The sequence below is a fragment of the Gymnoscopelus microlampas genome (genome assembly GCF_963454915.1).
Source record: "Gymnoscopelus microlampas genome assembly, chromosome: 10".
In the NCBI taxonomy this organism is placed as follows: Eukaryota; Metazoa; Chordata; class Actinopteri; order Myctophiformes; family Myctophidae; genus Gymnoscopelus; species Gymnoscopelus microlampas.
In genome coordinates this window covers 3,909,098-3,926,670 of record NC_139947.1, presented here as the reverse complement: position 1 = coordinate 3,926,670, position 17,573 = coordinate 3,909,098, and the positions used below count along the sequence as shown (strand labels likewise).

The following is a 17,573-nucleotide window of genomic DNA, read 5'->3' as shown; positions in this document are numbered from 1 at the left end:
AAAAGATACAGAGATACAAAGCGACGCAGCATAATCTGACGCCGTGTCGCTGTTCCATTTAGTTTGGCATAGTGGTTGTCTTATTTTCAAGGACCCCCATAACTCTGAGAGTGTACACATGGAACCAAATGGACCCTTACGGGTCCATTTGGTTCCATGTGTACACTCTCAGAGTTACACACCCACCATAAGGGGCCATTTTGGAACCAAAATGGAGTGTTTCTAGTGAGCCAACATGCACAATATCAGCACCCTGACCAGAATGGAACAGAGCCTTCATTAGTATCATTGGTAACACCTGTGAAGGAAGTAAGAAGAGGCCCAATTTCTTTCCAATGTGGCTGCTGTGCATAGAGCCTATTGGTTGACGGAAATCCTTAGTTTCCCCCCCATTTCAGTAAAATTTCCAACAAGATTTAAAACTCTCTTTCTTGTGCTTTTTTGTATTGTTTTTTATTGATACCACGGTTGTATTAACTTTCCAGGAAAAGAAAGACTGTAGTTTCTATTAGACCCTTGCAGTGCCACGCCATGAAAAAAAAATTGCTAGAGGAATAAATTATAAAAATAATCTATTCAATCCGGCAACGCATCTGTGTAATTTTAGATCTCTAAAAAAAAGCAGATCTACATGCTCAAGCTGGAACAAAACATTGTACAAAATGTTCGCTTTAAAAATATATATATATTCAAAGATTTGCACACATTTTCACGATTTTTCAAAAAATAGCAGATCTACAAGCTCATAGCGCGGCACTCGGTGCCGCGCTATGAGCTTGTATATCTGCTATTTTTGAACAGCCAACGAAATCTAAAATGACACACAGATGCGTTCCTTGTCTTAACAGATCCACCGCCAGAGGTTAATCTCATAATGTACTCACCAGTGCCAAGGTTTTATTGTTGTTTTTTGTTTTTTTCACGTCGCCATAGACCCCGTTAAAATCCTTAAGAATGCGCGATGCATTTGTAAACATCGTGCACATGTCCCTGTGTGTACTAGTGCAGACCACGTGTCAAACGGTGCCGGATCCATGTTGTAGTTAGAACGGTTTATGTTAAACAGTGATGACCGAGGAGAAAAAACTACAAGGGAGAAAAAGCAGTTTTAGTGTGCGCTTTAGAATGGAGGCCGACGGGAACGGCAAAACCGGATCGCAAATAGTTCCGTTCCGGTGGTGTTACACTGAAAATGGTCCGTGTAGAAAATTGAAAAAAAAAAAAAAAAAAAAGGAAAAAGCACCCGGACCGTAGCACTACGGTCTCGGCGCTTAACAGTTGAATTTAATGGACCGTAGGACTACGTTCTTGGCGTTTAATGTGTTAATGGAATAAACATGAGTTTAGTTCCAGCCGCAGGTGTGATTACGATGACGACGACGATGTGTGCTCACCTCTTGACCTCCGACCCCTGACCTTGGTGTTTTCTGGTGTGGCTGTGTGTTCTCTCAGTCAGATGCTTGCCCGGGTCGTATTACCACGGGGAGCAGGAGCGCTGCGTCCAGTGCCCGCCGGGCACCTTCCAGGAGAAGGAGGGGCAGCTGGCCTGTGACCTCTGCCCCGGCAGCGACGGCCACGGACCGTCCGGAGCGCGCAACATCTCGTCCTGCGCAGGTTCGGACTAACTATCTGAACTATTAACCCATCGGGGGCGTTCCTGGGGGTCCCCAGCCAAATGTGTTAATATAGCGTCACGCTCCTTTTAGCCACTTTAAGCTTTTACACATTGGCTGTTCAAAAACAGCAGATCTACAAGCTCATAGTGCGGCACCGAGTGCTATGAGCTTGTAGATCTACTGTTTTTGAAAAATCGTGAAAATGTGTGCAAACCTTTGAATATATATATATTTTTTTTAAAGCGATCATTTTCAACTCAAATCTGTGCTTCTGAGGGGTCCCTGGAACAACATATTTGAGATGGGGGTCCGCGGCCAAATACATATTATTTTGGGGGTCCTTGACATGAAAACATTTGAGAACCATTAAGGCCTGAGGTTCCGATTCTACAAATGTCTTTTAAATCCTAACAGTTTTCTGAAAAACTTATGTTGCTATAATCAGTGGTTCTCAAACTTTTTCATGTCTTTTTCACCCCCAAAATGATATGTATTTAGCCACAGACCCCATCTGAAAATGTTTTGTTCCAGCCCCCCCCCCCCCCAGAAGCAAAGATCTGAGTTACACATGTTCGCTTTGAAAATATATTCAAAGATTTTCCCTTAATGTTCACGATTTTTTTCAAAAATAGCAGATCTACAAGCTCATAGCGCGGCACTCGGTGTCGTGCTATGAGCTTGTATAAAATAATTGTTTAAGTGGTTACACAGATGCGTTCCAGGTTTTAATGGGTTAACTCAGGGGTCTTCAAGTATATTTTGATGCCAATACTTTGGTATTCTTACTCAAGTCAATTTTGAACACTCGACTTTTACTTGTATTTCTTCATTGTGGAATTGATACTTTTACTAACTTACTTTTAAGTAAAAATATTTGGGCACTTGTTCCTCTCCTCTCCTCTCTGCAGGCCAGTGTCCTACAGGATACTCCTCCAGTGACGGGTTCAAACCGTGCCAGCCGTGCCCACAGGGCAGCTACCAGCCGGACCTGGGCCGTACGCTGTGCTTCCCCTGTGGAGGGGGGCTCGGCACCAAGAGAGAGGGCGCCAGCTCCTTCCACGACTGTGAAGTCAAAGGTGACTTTGTTGTCAGTGGTGTAAAGTAACTACGTACATTTACTCAAGTACTGTACTGAAGTACAATTTTGAGGTATTTGTACTTTACTTGAGTATTTCCAATTTCCAAAACTTTTGCTCTACTACACTACATCTCAGAGGCAAATATTTTACTTTTTTGTACTACTAAAATATGAAAATAGCCGATCTACAAGCTCACAATGCGTCACGATGCAACGCATTGTGAGCTTGTAGATCTGCTATTTTCAAAATATTTGTATACATTTGAAAACGTGTTAAATGGGACCTCCCGCAGAGTACTTTTACTTTTGGTACTTAATTATATTTTGATACCAATACTTTTGTACTTTTACTTGAGTAAATTTAGAATTCCTGACTTTTACTTGTAACAGATAATTTCTACATTGCAGTATTGGTACTTTTACCTAAGTTAAAAAAAAAAAGAGTACTTTTTCCACCGCTGCTTGTTGTGAACGTGATTGACGTAGTCATTTTTATGACTTCATGTCATCGCTGTCGGTGGAAAGATTTGGTTCCATTTGTACTCTCTCAGGGGGTCAAAATGCTCTGGGGATTGGTGGTCCCAGAGATAAGAATTGGTTTTATTTTACCTTTTTTTTAATTGCCATTCTTATTCAGTGACAGGCAATTTACTACATCACTTTGAAAAAAATGTTATACATTTTTCAAATAATACTAAAAAACAAACAAAAGGTTACAGATCTTTTTTTATATAAATAAATAAGTAAATAGACAATCAATAATAATCAAACAATTGTGATTAATGATTTATTGTGTGTTTGGCATTGAACATTGGAACATTATGAAGCCTTTTAGGCTTTGTGATCAAAAATTGCACAGAGCAGATATGACACATAACTGAAATATACAAAGAAATTATTGACATATTTTTTCATTTTATACATGTAAAAAAAAAGGAGAAATAGCTGATCTACAAGCTTACAACGCGTCACAAAGTGACGCGTTGTAAGTTATTTATTGCTTTTTCTGCTTTTTTATATATTTGAAAATGTGTGAAAATCTTTCTCAGCTAAAGTGGTCATTGAGCTGAATAAAACGTCGAAGACCCCCTAGTCCACACAATAAAGGACATGGGGTCCTTAAATCCCCCTTTAACCAGTGTGTGTGTGTGTGTGTGTGTGTGTGTGTGTGTGTGTGTGTGTGTGTGTGGTGTGTGTGTGTGTGTGTGTGTGTGTGTGTGTGTGTGTGTGTGTGTGTGTGTGTGTGTGTGTGTGTGTGTGTGTGTGTGTGTGTGTGTTACAGTCCAGTGCTCTCCAGGTCACTACTACAACACCACAGTGCACCGGTGCATCCGCTGCCCGCTGGGGACGTACCAGACGGAGTTCAGACAGAACTACTGCATCTCCTGTCCGGGAAACACCACCACGGACTTTGACGGAGCCACCAGCGTCTCCCAGTGCAAGAGTGAGTCATTCAATAAATACATTATTATCTATATGGTAATAATCATAATCATAATGTTAAATATAGCTGCAAGCAGCGATAATACGGGGCCAGTGAATAGAGAGAGAGAGAGACATGGAAACGGAATAGATTGAAGAGAGAGAGAGTTTTGACAACAATACTTTTGAATAAGCATTTCATGTTATCTTTAACATGAAATACTCTCAAATTAGCATTTCATGTTATCTTTAACAATTGCACATGCATTATTTGATGCAGTTATGTTTTGTGCAATGCAATTGAAAAGTGGAATGACCCACCCACAGACAGACAGACAAAAAGCAAAGTGCAATAATAGCACAATAAGACATGGAAAGGGAATAGATTGAAATTGAGACAAAGCAAATGATTCCAACAGGCGAATATTCTTTTCAGCCCAACCCAGCTGAGGTGGTCATATATAGGACGCAGGGGGGCAATCCCAGGTGAAAAACCTCACCCATTGACATCTCAACCTATTGCCATTGACAGGAATCAAACTCTCGACCTTTGGATTCACAGGCTGAGACACTACCTATAGGGCTATAGCTTTGTCCAGGCTGAGGTCATCTGTTGAAGATAAAAGTGAACCAGTGAAAGCAGCCGATCTACAAGCTCAGAAACATGTTGCTATCTGAAAAGTTTTGAGATTGTAGATCGGTTATTTTCACAATGAAGTTTGTCATACATTGCAAAAACATACTCTCTCCAAGAAGCATTTCATCATTACCTTTAACAGTTGCACATGTATTCAATGATACAGTCATGTTGTTTGCAATTCAACTTAAATTAAGTCTGCATCAAGTGAGGCTTGAACTGGCGACCCTGAGATTGTGAGGCCTTCATTTAAGGGAGACGCCATTGGCCCAACAGATAAGTAACTGTGAAAAAGGAGATCACACAGATGATACAGTTTCACGCAAATAGCTGAAAAATCCTGGGTTTAAGTGTTTTTCAAACTGCTCAAAATTGCGGACAATCTAAGGGCGGAGCTTACTGGTCAAAGCGATAGATGTGTTCCTCATGAGTCAAGGCACATGTGTAAGCAAGTTTCACGACTTTCGGCCAAACGAGGCATGACTTATGCCTGTTTAAAGTCTGCCTTTTCAAAAAATTGCTATAGCGCCCCCTTTTGGCCAATTGGAGTGAGATTGGTTTCAGTGATATTTGGAATGACCCTGTACATTTCTGCCAAGTTTCAAAGAAATGTGAGTCTGCATGTATGTTTTAGGCACAGATGAATAATTTTCATAAAACTGTAATAGTTAAAATCTATCTCCTCCTGGGATTTTTGAGCAATCTGCACGAAACATTTTACACATGAACTTTGGACCACTGCCTACAAAAATTTCCAACGGATTTTCCATAAGTGAAAAAATGCAGAAGTTAGGAGCCAATGACTGTTTTTCATATAATTCAAAATGGTGGGCGATCTAAAGGTCAGAGGTCAAAAGTCAGACCACGAAAGTTGTCGGGCATGAAGAGACGCATGTGTGTATCGAAGTTTCATGGTTGTAGGTCAAACAGGGCATGAGTTGTACCTGTTCAAATTTGGCACTTTCAATTGAGTGCTATAGCGCCACCCTTTGACGACTGAGTGTGAGAATTATTTCTTGGTAGTTTTTCATGAGCATCTACCATATGGCCGAGTTTCGTAAAAAGCGTATGCACGGTTAAGCCAGAACTGGCAAAAACAAGTATTTTTCAAACTGCTCAAAATTGCGGAAAATCTAAGGGCGGAGCTTAATGGTCAAATCGATACGTGTGTTCCTCATGAGTCAAGGCACATGTGTAAGCAAGTTTCACGACTTTCGGCCAAACGAGGCATGACTTATGCCTGTTTAAAGTCTGCCTTTTCAAAAAATTGCTATAGCGCCCCCTTTTGGCCAATTGGAGTAAGATTGGTTTCAGTGATATTTGGAATGACCCTGTACATTTCTGCAAAGTTTCAAAGAAATGTGAGTCTGCATGTATGTTTTAGGCACAGATGAATAATTTTCATAAAACTGTAATAGTTAAAATCTATCTCCTCCTGGGATTTTTGAGCAATCTGCACGAAACGTTTCACACTTGAACTTTGGACCACTTTCTACAAAAATTTCCAACGGATTTTCCATAAGTGAAAAAATGCAGAAGTTAGGAGCCAATGACTGTTTTTCATATAATTCAAAATGGTGGGAGATCTAAAGGTCAGAGGTCAAAAGTCAGAGTGTGAAAGTTGTTCAGCATGAGGAGACGCATATGTGTATCCAAGTTTCATGGCTGTAGGTCAAACAGGGCATGAGTTGTACCTGGTCAAAGTTGGCATTTTCAATTGAGTGCTATAGCGCCACCTTTGGACGAAAGATTGTGAGAATTATTTTTTGATCGTTTTTCATGACCATCTACCATATGGCCGAGTTTCGTAAAAAGCGACAGCGCGGTTCAGCCAGAACTGCGAAAAGTGGCAGAAGAAGAAGAAGAAGAAGAAGAAGAAGAAGAAGAAGAAGAAGAAGAAGAAGAAGAAGAAGAAGAAGAAGAAGAAGAAGAAGAAGAAGAAGAAGAAGAAGAAGAAGAAGAAGTGACAGAATACTGCCAATAACAATACGTGTACAGAGCAGAGCTCTGTCCCCGTAATAACCACCAGTGTCTCCCAGTTCAAGAGTGAGTCTTCAAGAGTGAGTCTTTAAATAAACTAGACCATACCCGTCGGGGGATATGAGCACCCCAAAGTGCAGTATAAGTATAACTAAATGCATTTGAAATTGAATAAAAATGTAACTTTTCAGGATTCCAATAAAAAAATAGCAAAAACAGAGTGCGGCATTAATTTACGAAAAAAGTTAAAATACGACAGTATGTGGCCCTCTGGAGTGATTGTGGAAATATAGTGGCCCTCTCCATCATCAAAGTTGCCCACGTCTGAACTATACCATAGAAACTGGTCAAACATTGGCCAAATTGTTAAATAATGTAAGAAAGAGGAAACATTTTTGAAAATGGCAGATCTGCAAGCTGGCAACGCCTCGCGCCTCACGTACTTGAGTAAATGTACTTAGTTACTTCACACCACCATGGCAGTTTAAACAGCTCACATACTCTTACAATAAATCCACGAATCTCTGTATGTACGTACGTACATCCACGTATCTCGAGAAATTCGGCACACACGCCACAGACGACCCGAGGGACTGCAATGCCCGGTGTCGAGTCGGTCGGAAAAACGGTGGTCCAGAACTGCCAGAAAAGGCTCTGGCCGTGGCCCAAATTAGCCAACCCCAGCCTAAGCTTGATTTAGCAAATCCCCCAAACCTGCCATTTGGTTACTTAGTCAGTGTACTTTTCACAGCCAGTTTGCACTCTATTACACTGATAACATCATGGATTTCCATATATGGGCATGAAAGGGACAAGGGCAGACAGATATAGAGATCCGGTACGCTCGGCTGGGTGTTGGAGCTTGCAACATATACGGAGATAACTGACATATCTGATATTGTGGACTCCATATTTGGGCATGTCTGACATACATGTGTGTGCACATATGGATAAGTCTGATTCATATTGTCACATCACCGGGATGTCATTAGCACTGTAGCCGATGATATACATAAAAGGCAGTAATCTCGGGGAACTTTCAGACAATCTCCGAACCTCAACCTTTCGACACAGAACTCTTCAAGACTACAGTATATATTCAAGAAGAGAGAGTTAAACACCTTCTGTACTAACCATACGGCCCTGATATTCTGGTGTTTCTATAGAGTCCTTTCCACTTATTCTCTTCCAACCTCTGCTGCCGTGTCATCTTGTGAACCACGTGGGTTGGACACCTGGGTTTAAGTTCTGATTGGACACCACTGCGGTGGGTCTTGGCCTAGGCTTAGATAACCGGCCGAGGTTTGATATTATTCACACTGTCTGCTGTGGGTCAACTGTGAGTCAACAGTTATCTGTCTCTTGTATTGGCTAACCCAACCGACATTTGTGCCACTGAAGCAATATAAGCAATAACGCACACATTCAGACTCCAGTTGTTTTGTAAACGTGATTTCATCTCTCTCCAGAGAAAGGCTTGGCAGAGATAGTCTAATTTAATTTAGGACTCCAGTGTTGTTCAGAGTGAGACTTTACAATTCCAACTTGGTTTATAGTGTGAGTAATGTTCTGCTGGTCGGTGCATCTGCATGGACAGCCAAGGTCAGGCGGTCAGGCTGTTGCAGTGGAGCACAAGGTGTACTACTTTGTAAAAGTCTGTGGTGGCAAAATGGCTCAGATTGGTGTCCATGTTTTAAACACAGTGTCTTTGCGTTGGACGAAGTTGCCTCCAGTGACAACTGGGGGAGAACATCCCCTTGAGGCTCCCACCACGCTTCAGGGCTACACAGCTGTGCTGATAGAATATATCGTCTACATCTGGGGAGGTTTTCCTCACTGCAACGTGCTTTATGCATTTGATGTCGACAACCACAGATGGTTCAAACCCATGGTGTCAGGGACTGTTCCAGAGGGGAGGAGCTTCCACTCAGCCTGTGTCTTGGGGAAGGTCATGTATATGTATGGAGGATACACCCAACATTATAGATGCACTAATAACATCTACAAGTTGGACACCACCACAATGGTCTGGTGTTTCATTAACACCAGAGGCACTCCACCAACTGCTTCATTTTATTACTCTGCCACCATCATCGGGACGAAGATGTTTGTATTTAGGGGCCCTGGCTACTACAACAACATCAGAGTGTTTGACACAGAGACAAACTGCTGGCTGAACACACCTTCTGCACAGCTTCCTTCAGAAAGACACTGTGGTCATTCAGCCTTTACCTACAATGGAGAGCTGTACATATATGGTGGCAGCAACGCCCGTGAGTACTGCAAGGATCTGTGGCGTTTCAATCCAGAGACCTTCTCCTGGAAGAAGGTTGAGCCCAAGGGGAAAGGACCGGGTCCAATGTGTGGTATGTGCAGTTGCATGGTGGGAGATCGTGTCATCCTCTTTGGGGGATACAACGGTAACAGCGCACGTACTGATGTCCTGTCTATCCTAAACTTGAGTCCTAGTCTGAAGACGTTATGTAAGCTAGCAGTTATTCAGTACGGTGTGGAGCAGTCTGAACTACCTCACGACATCAGGTGGGAACTGGCAGCCATGACTACCGACAGAAAATAATCTGTCCCCTACGAAAGACTATGGACTATTCAAGGCTATTGTCATGGCAGACCCCTGAACTATGAGCTTGTATATCTGATATTATGTTTTAATAGCCAAATAAATCTAAACAAACAGACAAACATCAGGATGTAGGATCTCTTTTAACGCGGCAGGTCATCCAAAATTTCACTTTTAAACACTTCAATAGGCTATTTAGATATTTCATATTCATTTTAAACATCAACCGCAGTATAATTAAGTCATTCTCGAAGTGGGGTCCGTCCGGGGAACCTCAGGAACTTTACATGTCTGTAACTCTGAGAGTGTACAAAGGTTAGGCCTACTCTCAGAGTTATTGGGGTTCCTTGAAATAATGTTAACCCTTTAAGACCTAACGCTTAAAAAAAAATATATATTCAAAGATTTGCAAAAAAAATCACACTTTTTCAAAAAATAGCAGATCTACAAGCTCATAGCGCGGCACTCGGTGCCGCGCTATGAGCTTGTAGATCTGCTATTTTTATATAGCCAAAGAAATCTTAAAATGACACTCAGCTGCGTTCCCGGTCTTAAAGGGTTAAATAAAGCTTTGAGAACCACCGGTGTAATCCGTGCTGTCCTTTTGTGTTTGTGTGCGTTACGTGTAGACCGAGAGTGTGGCGGAGAGATGGGAGAGTTCACAGGCTACATCGAGTCGCCCAACTACCCCGGCAACTACCCCGCCAACGTGGAGTGCATCTGGAACATCAACCCGCCCAGCAAGCGCAAGATCCTCATCGTGGTGCCCGAAATCTTCCTGCCCTCCGAGGATGAGTGTGGAGATGTGCTGGTCATGAGGAAGAACTGTGAGTGGTGGTCTATTCTGAACTGAGTACACATTCAATCCAAAGTAAAACTTTGATTAACTCTCTCAGTGCCAGACCCCGAGTTATCCCGAGTTTTTAATGTATACCCTCCCTGCCAGAACGATTTTTTTTTTTTTTTTTTTTTTTTTTTTTTAAAGTGTTCAGAACCCAAGATATCATTATCTGAAGATTTGCAGCATCCACTCCTTGTTTAACTTACAACTGAAAAAGGCTGTATCTCGCTTCCTAAGCACTTTTTTTTTACTTTGAAAAAAACAAAAAAAATCTTGGCACAGTACGCAATAATTTTTTTATTTCATTGGCAGTGAATTTTTTTGGCTGGACCTGCAAGGAGCAGCAGCCCTAAGGGGCCGTGCACTGCCTATGTCCTCTGTAGTTTTTTGAGGAATATTATTGCCAAAATCCTCTCTTCATGACACTGCTTACCTCTGGTAAAATTGCCTATATCCTTATCGAAAAGATCATGCTGTTCCCCTCCGTAGTGTAATGGCAAGTAAGAAGACAATGAGACTTCACTCATTCACCGCCAGATTTATTTCTGGCTGTTTTTGCCCACTGCCAGCAATTTTCTTTTCAATTTTTTTTTATACCGTTCAACAGGTCACACATTTTTTGTATTGATTATGATCGCATGTCCGATCGTTTGTAAACACCCACGCTATCCGCGCGCGTCGCTCAGACAACAAACATTCCAACCGGGTCGGCCCCCTTCTCCTGCAGCGGCATGTGAACATACCATCTATCGCCAAAGATGCACGCTTCTCTTACCTTTTCAACTGAAAAAGGTACAGAAAATGTATATCCCTTATGATCGCCTGTCCGACTGTTTGTAAACACTCACGCTATGTGTCACCCAGAGAAAAAATATTCCATACGGGACATTTCCTTCTCCTGTAGCAGCCCTTTGAAAACAGCGTGTCTTGCGGAACACGGCAAAAAAACGGTCAACTCGAGATAGAGACGTTTTAATGAAAAGGTTTAACAGGGAGTGGACGGAAACGGAAATCTTCGGATTTCGTAAATTGTCCTAAGTGAGTCATTAAATAAATACATATCTATATGATAATCGTAATCATGATATTAATAACCACTAGCATCTCCCTCTGCAAGAGTGAGTGAGTACAAGAGTGAGTACAGATGTGCCACCCTCCCTGTTCTGCCCTTAAAAAGGCACTGTTTTGCCCCTGAAAAGAAGTTGTCACTACACACCCCCGTTTTTCCCTTCAACAGACAGCCATATACATGAGAACAAAAGAATGTGTGTTGAAGAAGGTGTCAGACTCATTATGAGGCGAAAGGTGATTTGAAGAGGTCCTTGACCAGTTGCTCAAATTAATTAGCATCATAAAAGCAGTGATCATCAAAATAATTCAGCATTTTAAATGCCCTTCTTTGTCCCTCTTATTGCCCTGGGAATCCCCTGAAAATGTACAGTCTTGGCGATGGCAGGACATTTGAAGTTTTGAAATGTATGTTGTTTTGGTCCAATACTTTCAAACATACAAGGAACGCCGACAGGATATAAGATTAAGGAGAGGTTTTAACACCTAAATTAGTCAGCGGTGGTCTTATAACGTTTAACCCCCTCCCCCCCCACAGGGTCCGCCACGTCCATCACCACCTACGAAACGTGTCAGACGTACGAGCGGCCCATCGCCTTCACGGCGCGCTCCAGAAGACTGTGGATCAACTTCAAGTCTAACGAGGCCAACAGCGCCCGAGGCTTCCAGATCCCCTACGTCACGTATGACGGTACGTATAGCTGTAACGTTCACCATGACGGCTGCTTGTCACCGGGGACGGGATGATGCTGATTTGCAGTGGTGGAAAGTAACTAAGTAAATGTACTCAAATACTGTACTAAAGTACAGCTTTGAGGTATTTTTACTTTACTCGAGTATTTCCAATTTTCAGTACATTTACTTCTACTCCGCTACATCTCAGAGGCAAATATTGTTCTTTTACTCCACTACGATTATTTGAAAACTTTAGTTACTTTGCAGATTTTGATTATTATTACAAAACATACATTAACCACTTCAGCCCTACAGTGTATACATTTTGGCCATTTGAAAATAGCCGATCTACAAGCTCACAGTGCTCTAACACATCGCATCGCGACGCATTGTGAGCTTGTAGATCTGCTATTTTCAAAAGATTTTTATACATTTTATACTTTGAAAACGTGTGAAATGGGACATTCTGCAAAATGAGTACTTTATACTTTCGATTCTTTAAGTACATTTTGATACTTTTCTACTTTTACTCAAGTACATTTTTAATTCCGAGCTTTTACTTGTAACTCTACATTGCAGTATTGCTACTCTTACATAAGCAAAACATGCGAGTACATTTTCCACCACTGCTGATTTGTGGCGGTGTGATCTTCAAAAGTGAAAATGTGCCGTGTTGCTGTGACTTCACAGAGGACTACGAACAGCTTGTAGAAGACATCGTACGGGATGGAAGACTCTACGCCTCGGAAAACCATCAAGAAATCCTCAAGGTTAGCACTTCTTATTTTCATGTGGTTTGGATAGCCAGGTTGAATAGCAATGGTTTTCATAGCATAAAAAAGCCAAACGGATGAGACAAAAACAAAAAGCCAAAGGCTTGTTTCCATTTTGGTCCATTAAACATTCAACACTCGTAACAAATTGGACAGACAGTGCAACGAACAACAATACAAAGGTTAGGTTATGACTTTTACAGGGGCCAGTTTCGAATTGCAGCCTCCTGAATGTACTCTTTCAGGGCAGAGTGTGGGGTTTTACACTCCTTCCACATTTTTGTTGCATAGCATGAGAACAAATTCATCCCCTTTGTTTGTGCCAAATCTGGGTTAGACGGGATCAGTGGAACTACCTCTGGTGTTGTGGTTGTGGATTGAATACTTTATTTAGAAGTTTGCAGACAAAAAGCACATTAAAGTACAGTTCAGATACAAGGTCAACTAAATAGGATTTTAAAAAGCCACCGGCTTGTTTCAATTGGGTTCCTCTTGTACTCAATTCACAGGTACATGAGTATCTTAACGTTGTGGTGTATCTTGTAGACCAGGCCCATTGCAAGTTGCTGTACTCTACTCTGTGTTGGACGTCCTTGGCAGGCAATGTGTTAACGAAAGAAAAATAACGGCAAATAATGTGAGAGCGTAAAGAATTGACCCTCTCTCCTCTTTGTCGCCAATAGGATAAAAAGCTGATCAAGACTCTGTTTGACGTGCTCGCCCACCCCAACAACTACTTCAAATACACGACTCGAGAGTCCCACGAGATGCTCCCCCGATCCTTCATCCGACTCATAAGCAGCAAAGTGTCGGCCTTCCTGCGACCATACAAGTAACAAACTGACTCCAGATCAGATTATAAGCCCGTTCCTCCGACCATACAAGTAACGAACTGACTCCAGATCAGATTATAACCCCACTCCTCCAACCATACAAGTAATGACCAAACCGCCTGTGGAGCGACTCCAGATCATCCCCCCCACACACACACACTAGAGTTCTCAACGGGCCTGAAAATGAAGGCCCGGCCGTAACTGAACCGAACAATTACCATAGTTTTAGGCCCGAAAAGGATGTCATGTGCTTAATGTCCTCAAAGTCACGCATCCAACAAGCTTTGAGCAGATTGGACCTTCCGTTCCAGAGATAATGGCCAAAACATCTTGAAAATGGTCAATTTCGCCGATTTTGGCCCTTGTCACCCGTTTTTCTTTAATAACACAGCCTAAGAAGGTGACAAACTAGATACCTGAGTAAAGTTCACTTTGAGCTGCATCCAACACATTCACTGCCATTTCCGTCTGCCTTACCGTTAGGCCGCTAGGGGCAGTTGAAATGTATTTTTTGGGGGTAATAGATTTTTTTTAAATCTTCTTTCTTCACGGAACCCAAGGCTCGGCCCGGCCTAACCAATTAGCATAGATTTATGGCCCGGCCTGAAAACGTCGGGTCGGGTTCGGGCAGAATTTGAGAACTCTAACACACACACACACACACACACACACACACACACACACACACACACTTCATTTCCAGGTAACATGCTCCCATTTTCGCAGGACTTCCAACAAACAAAACAAACTGCAGTATAAGTATATCGTTGTTGTCGGGCAATATCTCCATATTTTAACTGGCTGGTTTGTTGTTGTTTTTTTTCGTAAATTAACGCCCTACTTGATCACACTACAGCGTCACACAAAACCATCTAAAGTAGCAGATTCGCCGCTCGAGCTTGTAGATCTGCTACCTTTGATGCTTTTGATTGTGAATCCTGAAAAGTAACAGTTTCGGACTTATGAGGTTTCCACCCGACAGAGACGATATATATATTTTTTTCTGTTTCTATTTCCATGGGCTTTGACAAAGACAATTTCACTATGCAGACTTTATTATGGACGTTGAACTTGCATCTGTGTTTTTGGTTCTTTCTGGTTTGCGATCCCTCACTCCAGTTGTAAGTACTGCATACCAGGGGTCTTCAACAGGGGGGGTTCGGGACTCCTAGCCACCAAATATTTGAGTGATAGTTTTTTTTTTTTTTTTTTTTTTTTTTACAAACCACTTAACTCATTGAGTGCCCAAATTATTATTATCTATTTCTGGCCATTATGATTTTTTTTTTTTTTAAAGTAAAAAAAAAAGTGCTTAAGAAGCGAGATACAAGCCTTTTTCAGTTATAAGTTAAACAAGGAGTGGATGGAGCTGCAAATCTTCAGATAATGATATCTTGGGTTAAAAAAATATATATATATATATTTAGTTTTTTTTCTATTTTTTTTTCAAAAACACGTGAAACACGTTAATGGCATGTTGCACCATAGCGGTAAAACACGTGAAACACGTTAATGGCACGTTGCACCATAGCGTTAAAACACGTGAAACACGTTAATGGCACGTTGCACCATAGCGTTAAAACACGTGAAACACGTTAATGGCACTCGATGAGTTAAACCCTAGCATCAATATTCTGGAGGGTAGTGTTAGCTGAACAAAGCAGATCTACAAGCTCACAGTTGTGATCTGCTATTTTCGGCGAAGTGGTTCGGTTTAGAGGGGGGGAAAAAAGCAGACCAAGTACAGAGCCAAAGCTCAAGTTTAAAGTGTTGAGACACGCTACACATTAACATGAATCCAACATATTATTAGAAATGTGTACACAACCATGATGATAGTGTCTGTCAAACAAGTCTACGAAGCTATCTATGAAATCTATGAAAATGTTTAATCTGCAACACAATTTGATACAATATGTTGTTGGGGGGGTCCCTGATTCATCTCTCTCTCAGCTGAGGGGTCCTTGGCCTGAAAAAAACATTGAAGACCCCTGCTGTATACTGTACGTGTGGCTCTAATTTGTATCTTTTCCTGTGTTGAAACTCGCGATGCACAACATTGTTCATCATATTGGTTATTGGCTGATAAAAAGGTTGTCGGTATCGACCCGACATCAAAATACAACATTATTATGATGCATTGATTGCATGTATTGATGCAGGTTGCTAGACGTTGACTCTATGCCAAGTAGTTTGAACTGATTTGAGCTCATCTCCTTCAGCAGTGAACACAGTGTAGCTCAGTAGACCCTTTAAGACCTGGAACGCATCTGTGTCACTTTAGATGTCTTTGGCTATTCAAAAATAGCAGATATACAAGCTCATAGCGCTTGTAGATCTGCTATTTTTGAAAAATCGTGAAAAAATATGTTTTCGATTTTTTTTTTCCAAAAAACTGTTAGGATTTTGAAAACATTTTAAAGAATCGCCTCAGGTCTTAATGGGTTAATACATAATATTCGTTATATATATCACTGTTGTCGGGCAGAACCCTTCTATCTCCAAGTTTCAAATGATTATGTTTTTTTGTTTTTTTACGAAGCAAAGCCCTACTTCATCATACAAGAGTGTCACCAAAAGTAGTGGAAATAACAGATCTACAAGCACATGCTTGTAGGTCGGCTATTTTCATTATTTCAAAATATTCTAAAAAAGTAGTGATAAAAAAGGAACAGTTTTGGACATATGAGGTTTCCACCCGACAGATACATCGTTATTATTATATCAGGTAATACAGAATGAACGTTTTTTTTTAAGTCTGCATTTGCACCCAGAATCACAGTTACTGTAACTGTAAGTGTAATGTGAGCCCTTCTGGAAACTTGTATTTCAATATCAGTATGGTATTGATTTGACCAGGCAAATGAATAGTTATCTGCCAAAACTCCAATACGGTGCATCTCTAGTTGAAAACACAGAAACTGATAGAATCTTATTGTGATTGATTGGTTGATTGATTGATTGATTGATTGATTGATTGATTGATTGAGTGAGTGAGTGAGTGATTGATTGATTGATTGATTGATTGATTGATTGATCAGACTCCATCCTTCACATCAGTGGTTCTCAAACTTTTTCATGTCAAGGACCCCCAAAATGATATGTATTTGGCCGCGGACCCCCATCTAAAAATATTTTGTTCCAGGGACCCCCCAGAAGCAAAGATTTGAGTTACAAATGTTCGCTTTAAAAAATATATATTCAAAGATTTGCACAAATTTTCACGATTTTTCAAAAATAGCAGATATACAAGCTCATAGCGCGCCACTCGGTGCCGCGCTATGAGCTTGTATATCTGCTATTTTTGAATAGCCAAAGTATAAAAGGTCATAATTATTCTGATGCTATATTTACCCATTTTGCTGGGTACCCCCTGGAACCCCCTTAAGTACCCCTGGGGGTCCCCGGACCCCACTTTGAGAACCAATGCTTCACATCACCTCTCAGATCCACTTCATTTCAAAGCCTTACTCTGTTCGAGCTCTTAGAGCTATACTTTCCGAAAGGTTATTACTGTTAAAACAGTTAATCCACCGTTTTTGTCTCCTGTCCAGATTGTACTTGTTGTGTTTACCAACCTTCTCTCTTATCTTGTTACTTTTTTTATTTCAAATTTCCACGTATACAAAATCATCATCATTATTCCTGACGATTTGACAGGAACGTAATCCTCTGAGAGACACAGACAGAGATGGGAGACGGTCATCTCCTCAGAGAGACATCTGTGGGTCATCTCCTCAGAGAGAGACAGAGAAAAAAATGTCTTTTGAGGGACATTTATGTTTGCTGCTTCTTTTTTTTTAAAAGGTCACTTTAATTATTCAATCTCATGTCTTTCTGATGTGTCCTGTACGGCTATATGACGTTTATTAGTTTCTCGGATTAACAGACATGAAATACTTTACCGACAGTTCTTTATATTCAGGAAGTTGATCAACTCACACATTTGCCGTTTCTTGTGGACGACCGGTTTGGTTTGGTTTTCTTCTGTTTTTCTTTGTAAATAATGAAAATACAATTAGACGAGGGTTGAATAGTTGAATCCTAATTTTAGCTGGAGAAGAACTCCAAA

The 17,573-nt window shown here is 41.1% G+C and overlaps 1 protein-coding gene across 4 annotated transcripts in view; it reads left to right on the top strand.

Annotated features, from left to right (window-relative positions):
* The window catches only part of scube3 (signal peptide, CUB domain, EGF-like 3), a 259,149-nt gene extending 244,336 nt beyond the window's left edge, over positions 1–14,813 (top strand). For 3 of the 4 annotated variants that reach the window (XM_084069065.1, XM_084069064.1, XM_084069063.1), the window contains 7 exons: positions 1,453–1,614; positions 2,525–2,692; positions 3,977–4,138; positions 9,941–10,138; positions 11,759–11,911; positions 12,586–12,665; positions 13,352–14,813. In XM_084069065.1, the coding sequence (XP_083925191.1) occupies positions 1,453–1,614; positions 2,525–2,692; positions 3,977–4,138; positions 9,941–10,138; positions 11,759–11,911; positions 12,586–12,665; positions 13,352–13,504 (1,076 nt within the window). In that variant the 3' untranslated portion in view covers positions 13,505–14,813. Of the gene's footprint in view, positions 1–1,452; positions 1,615–2,524; positions 2,693–3,976; positions 4,139–9,940; positions 10,139–11,758; positions 11,912–12,585; positions 12,666–13,351 lie in introns of those variants that run through there. The other variant, XM_084069066.1, reaches the window with a different exon arrangement.
* The last annotated feature ends 2,760 nt before the right edge of the window (positions 14,814–17,573 follow it).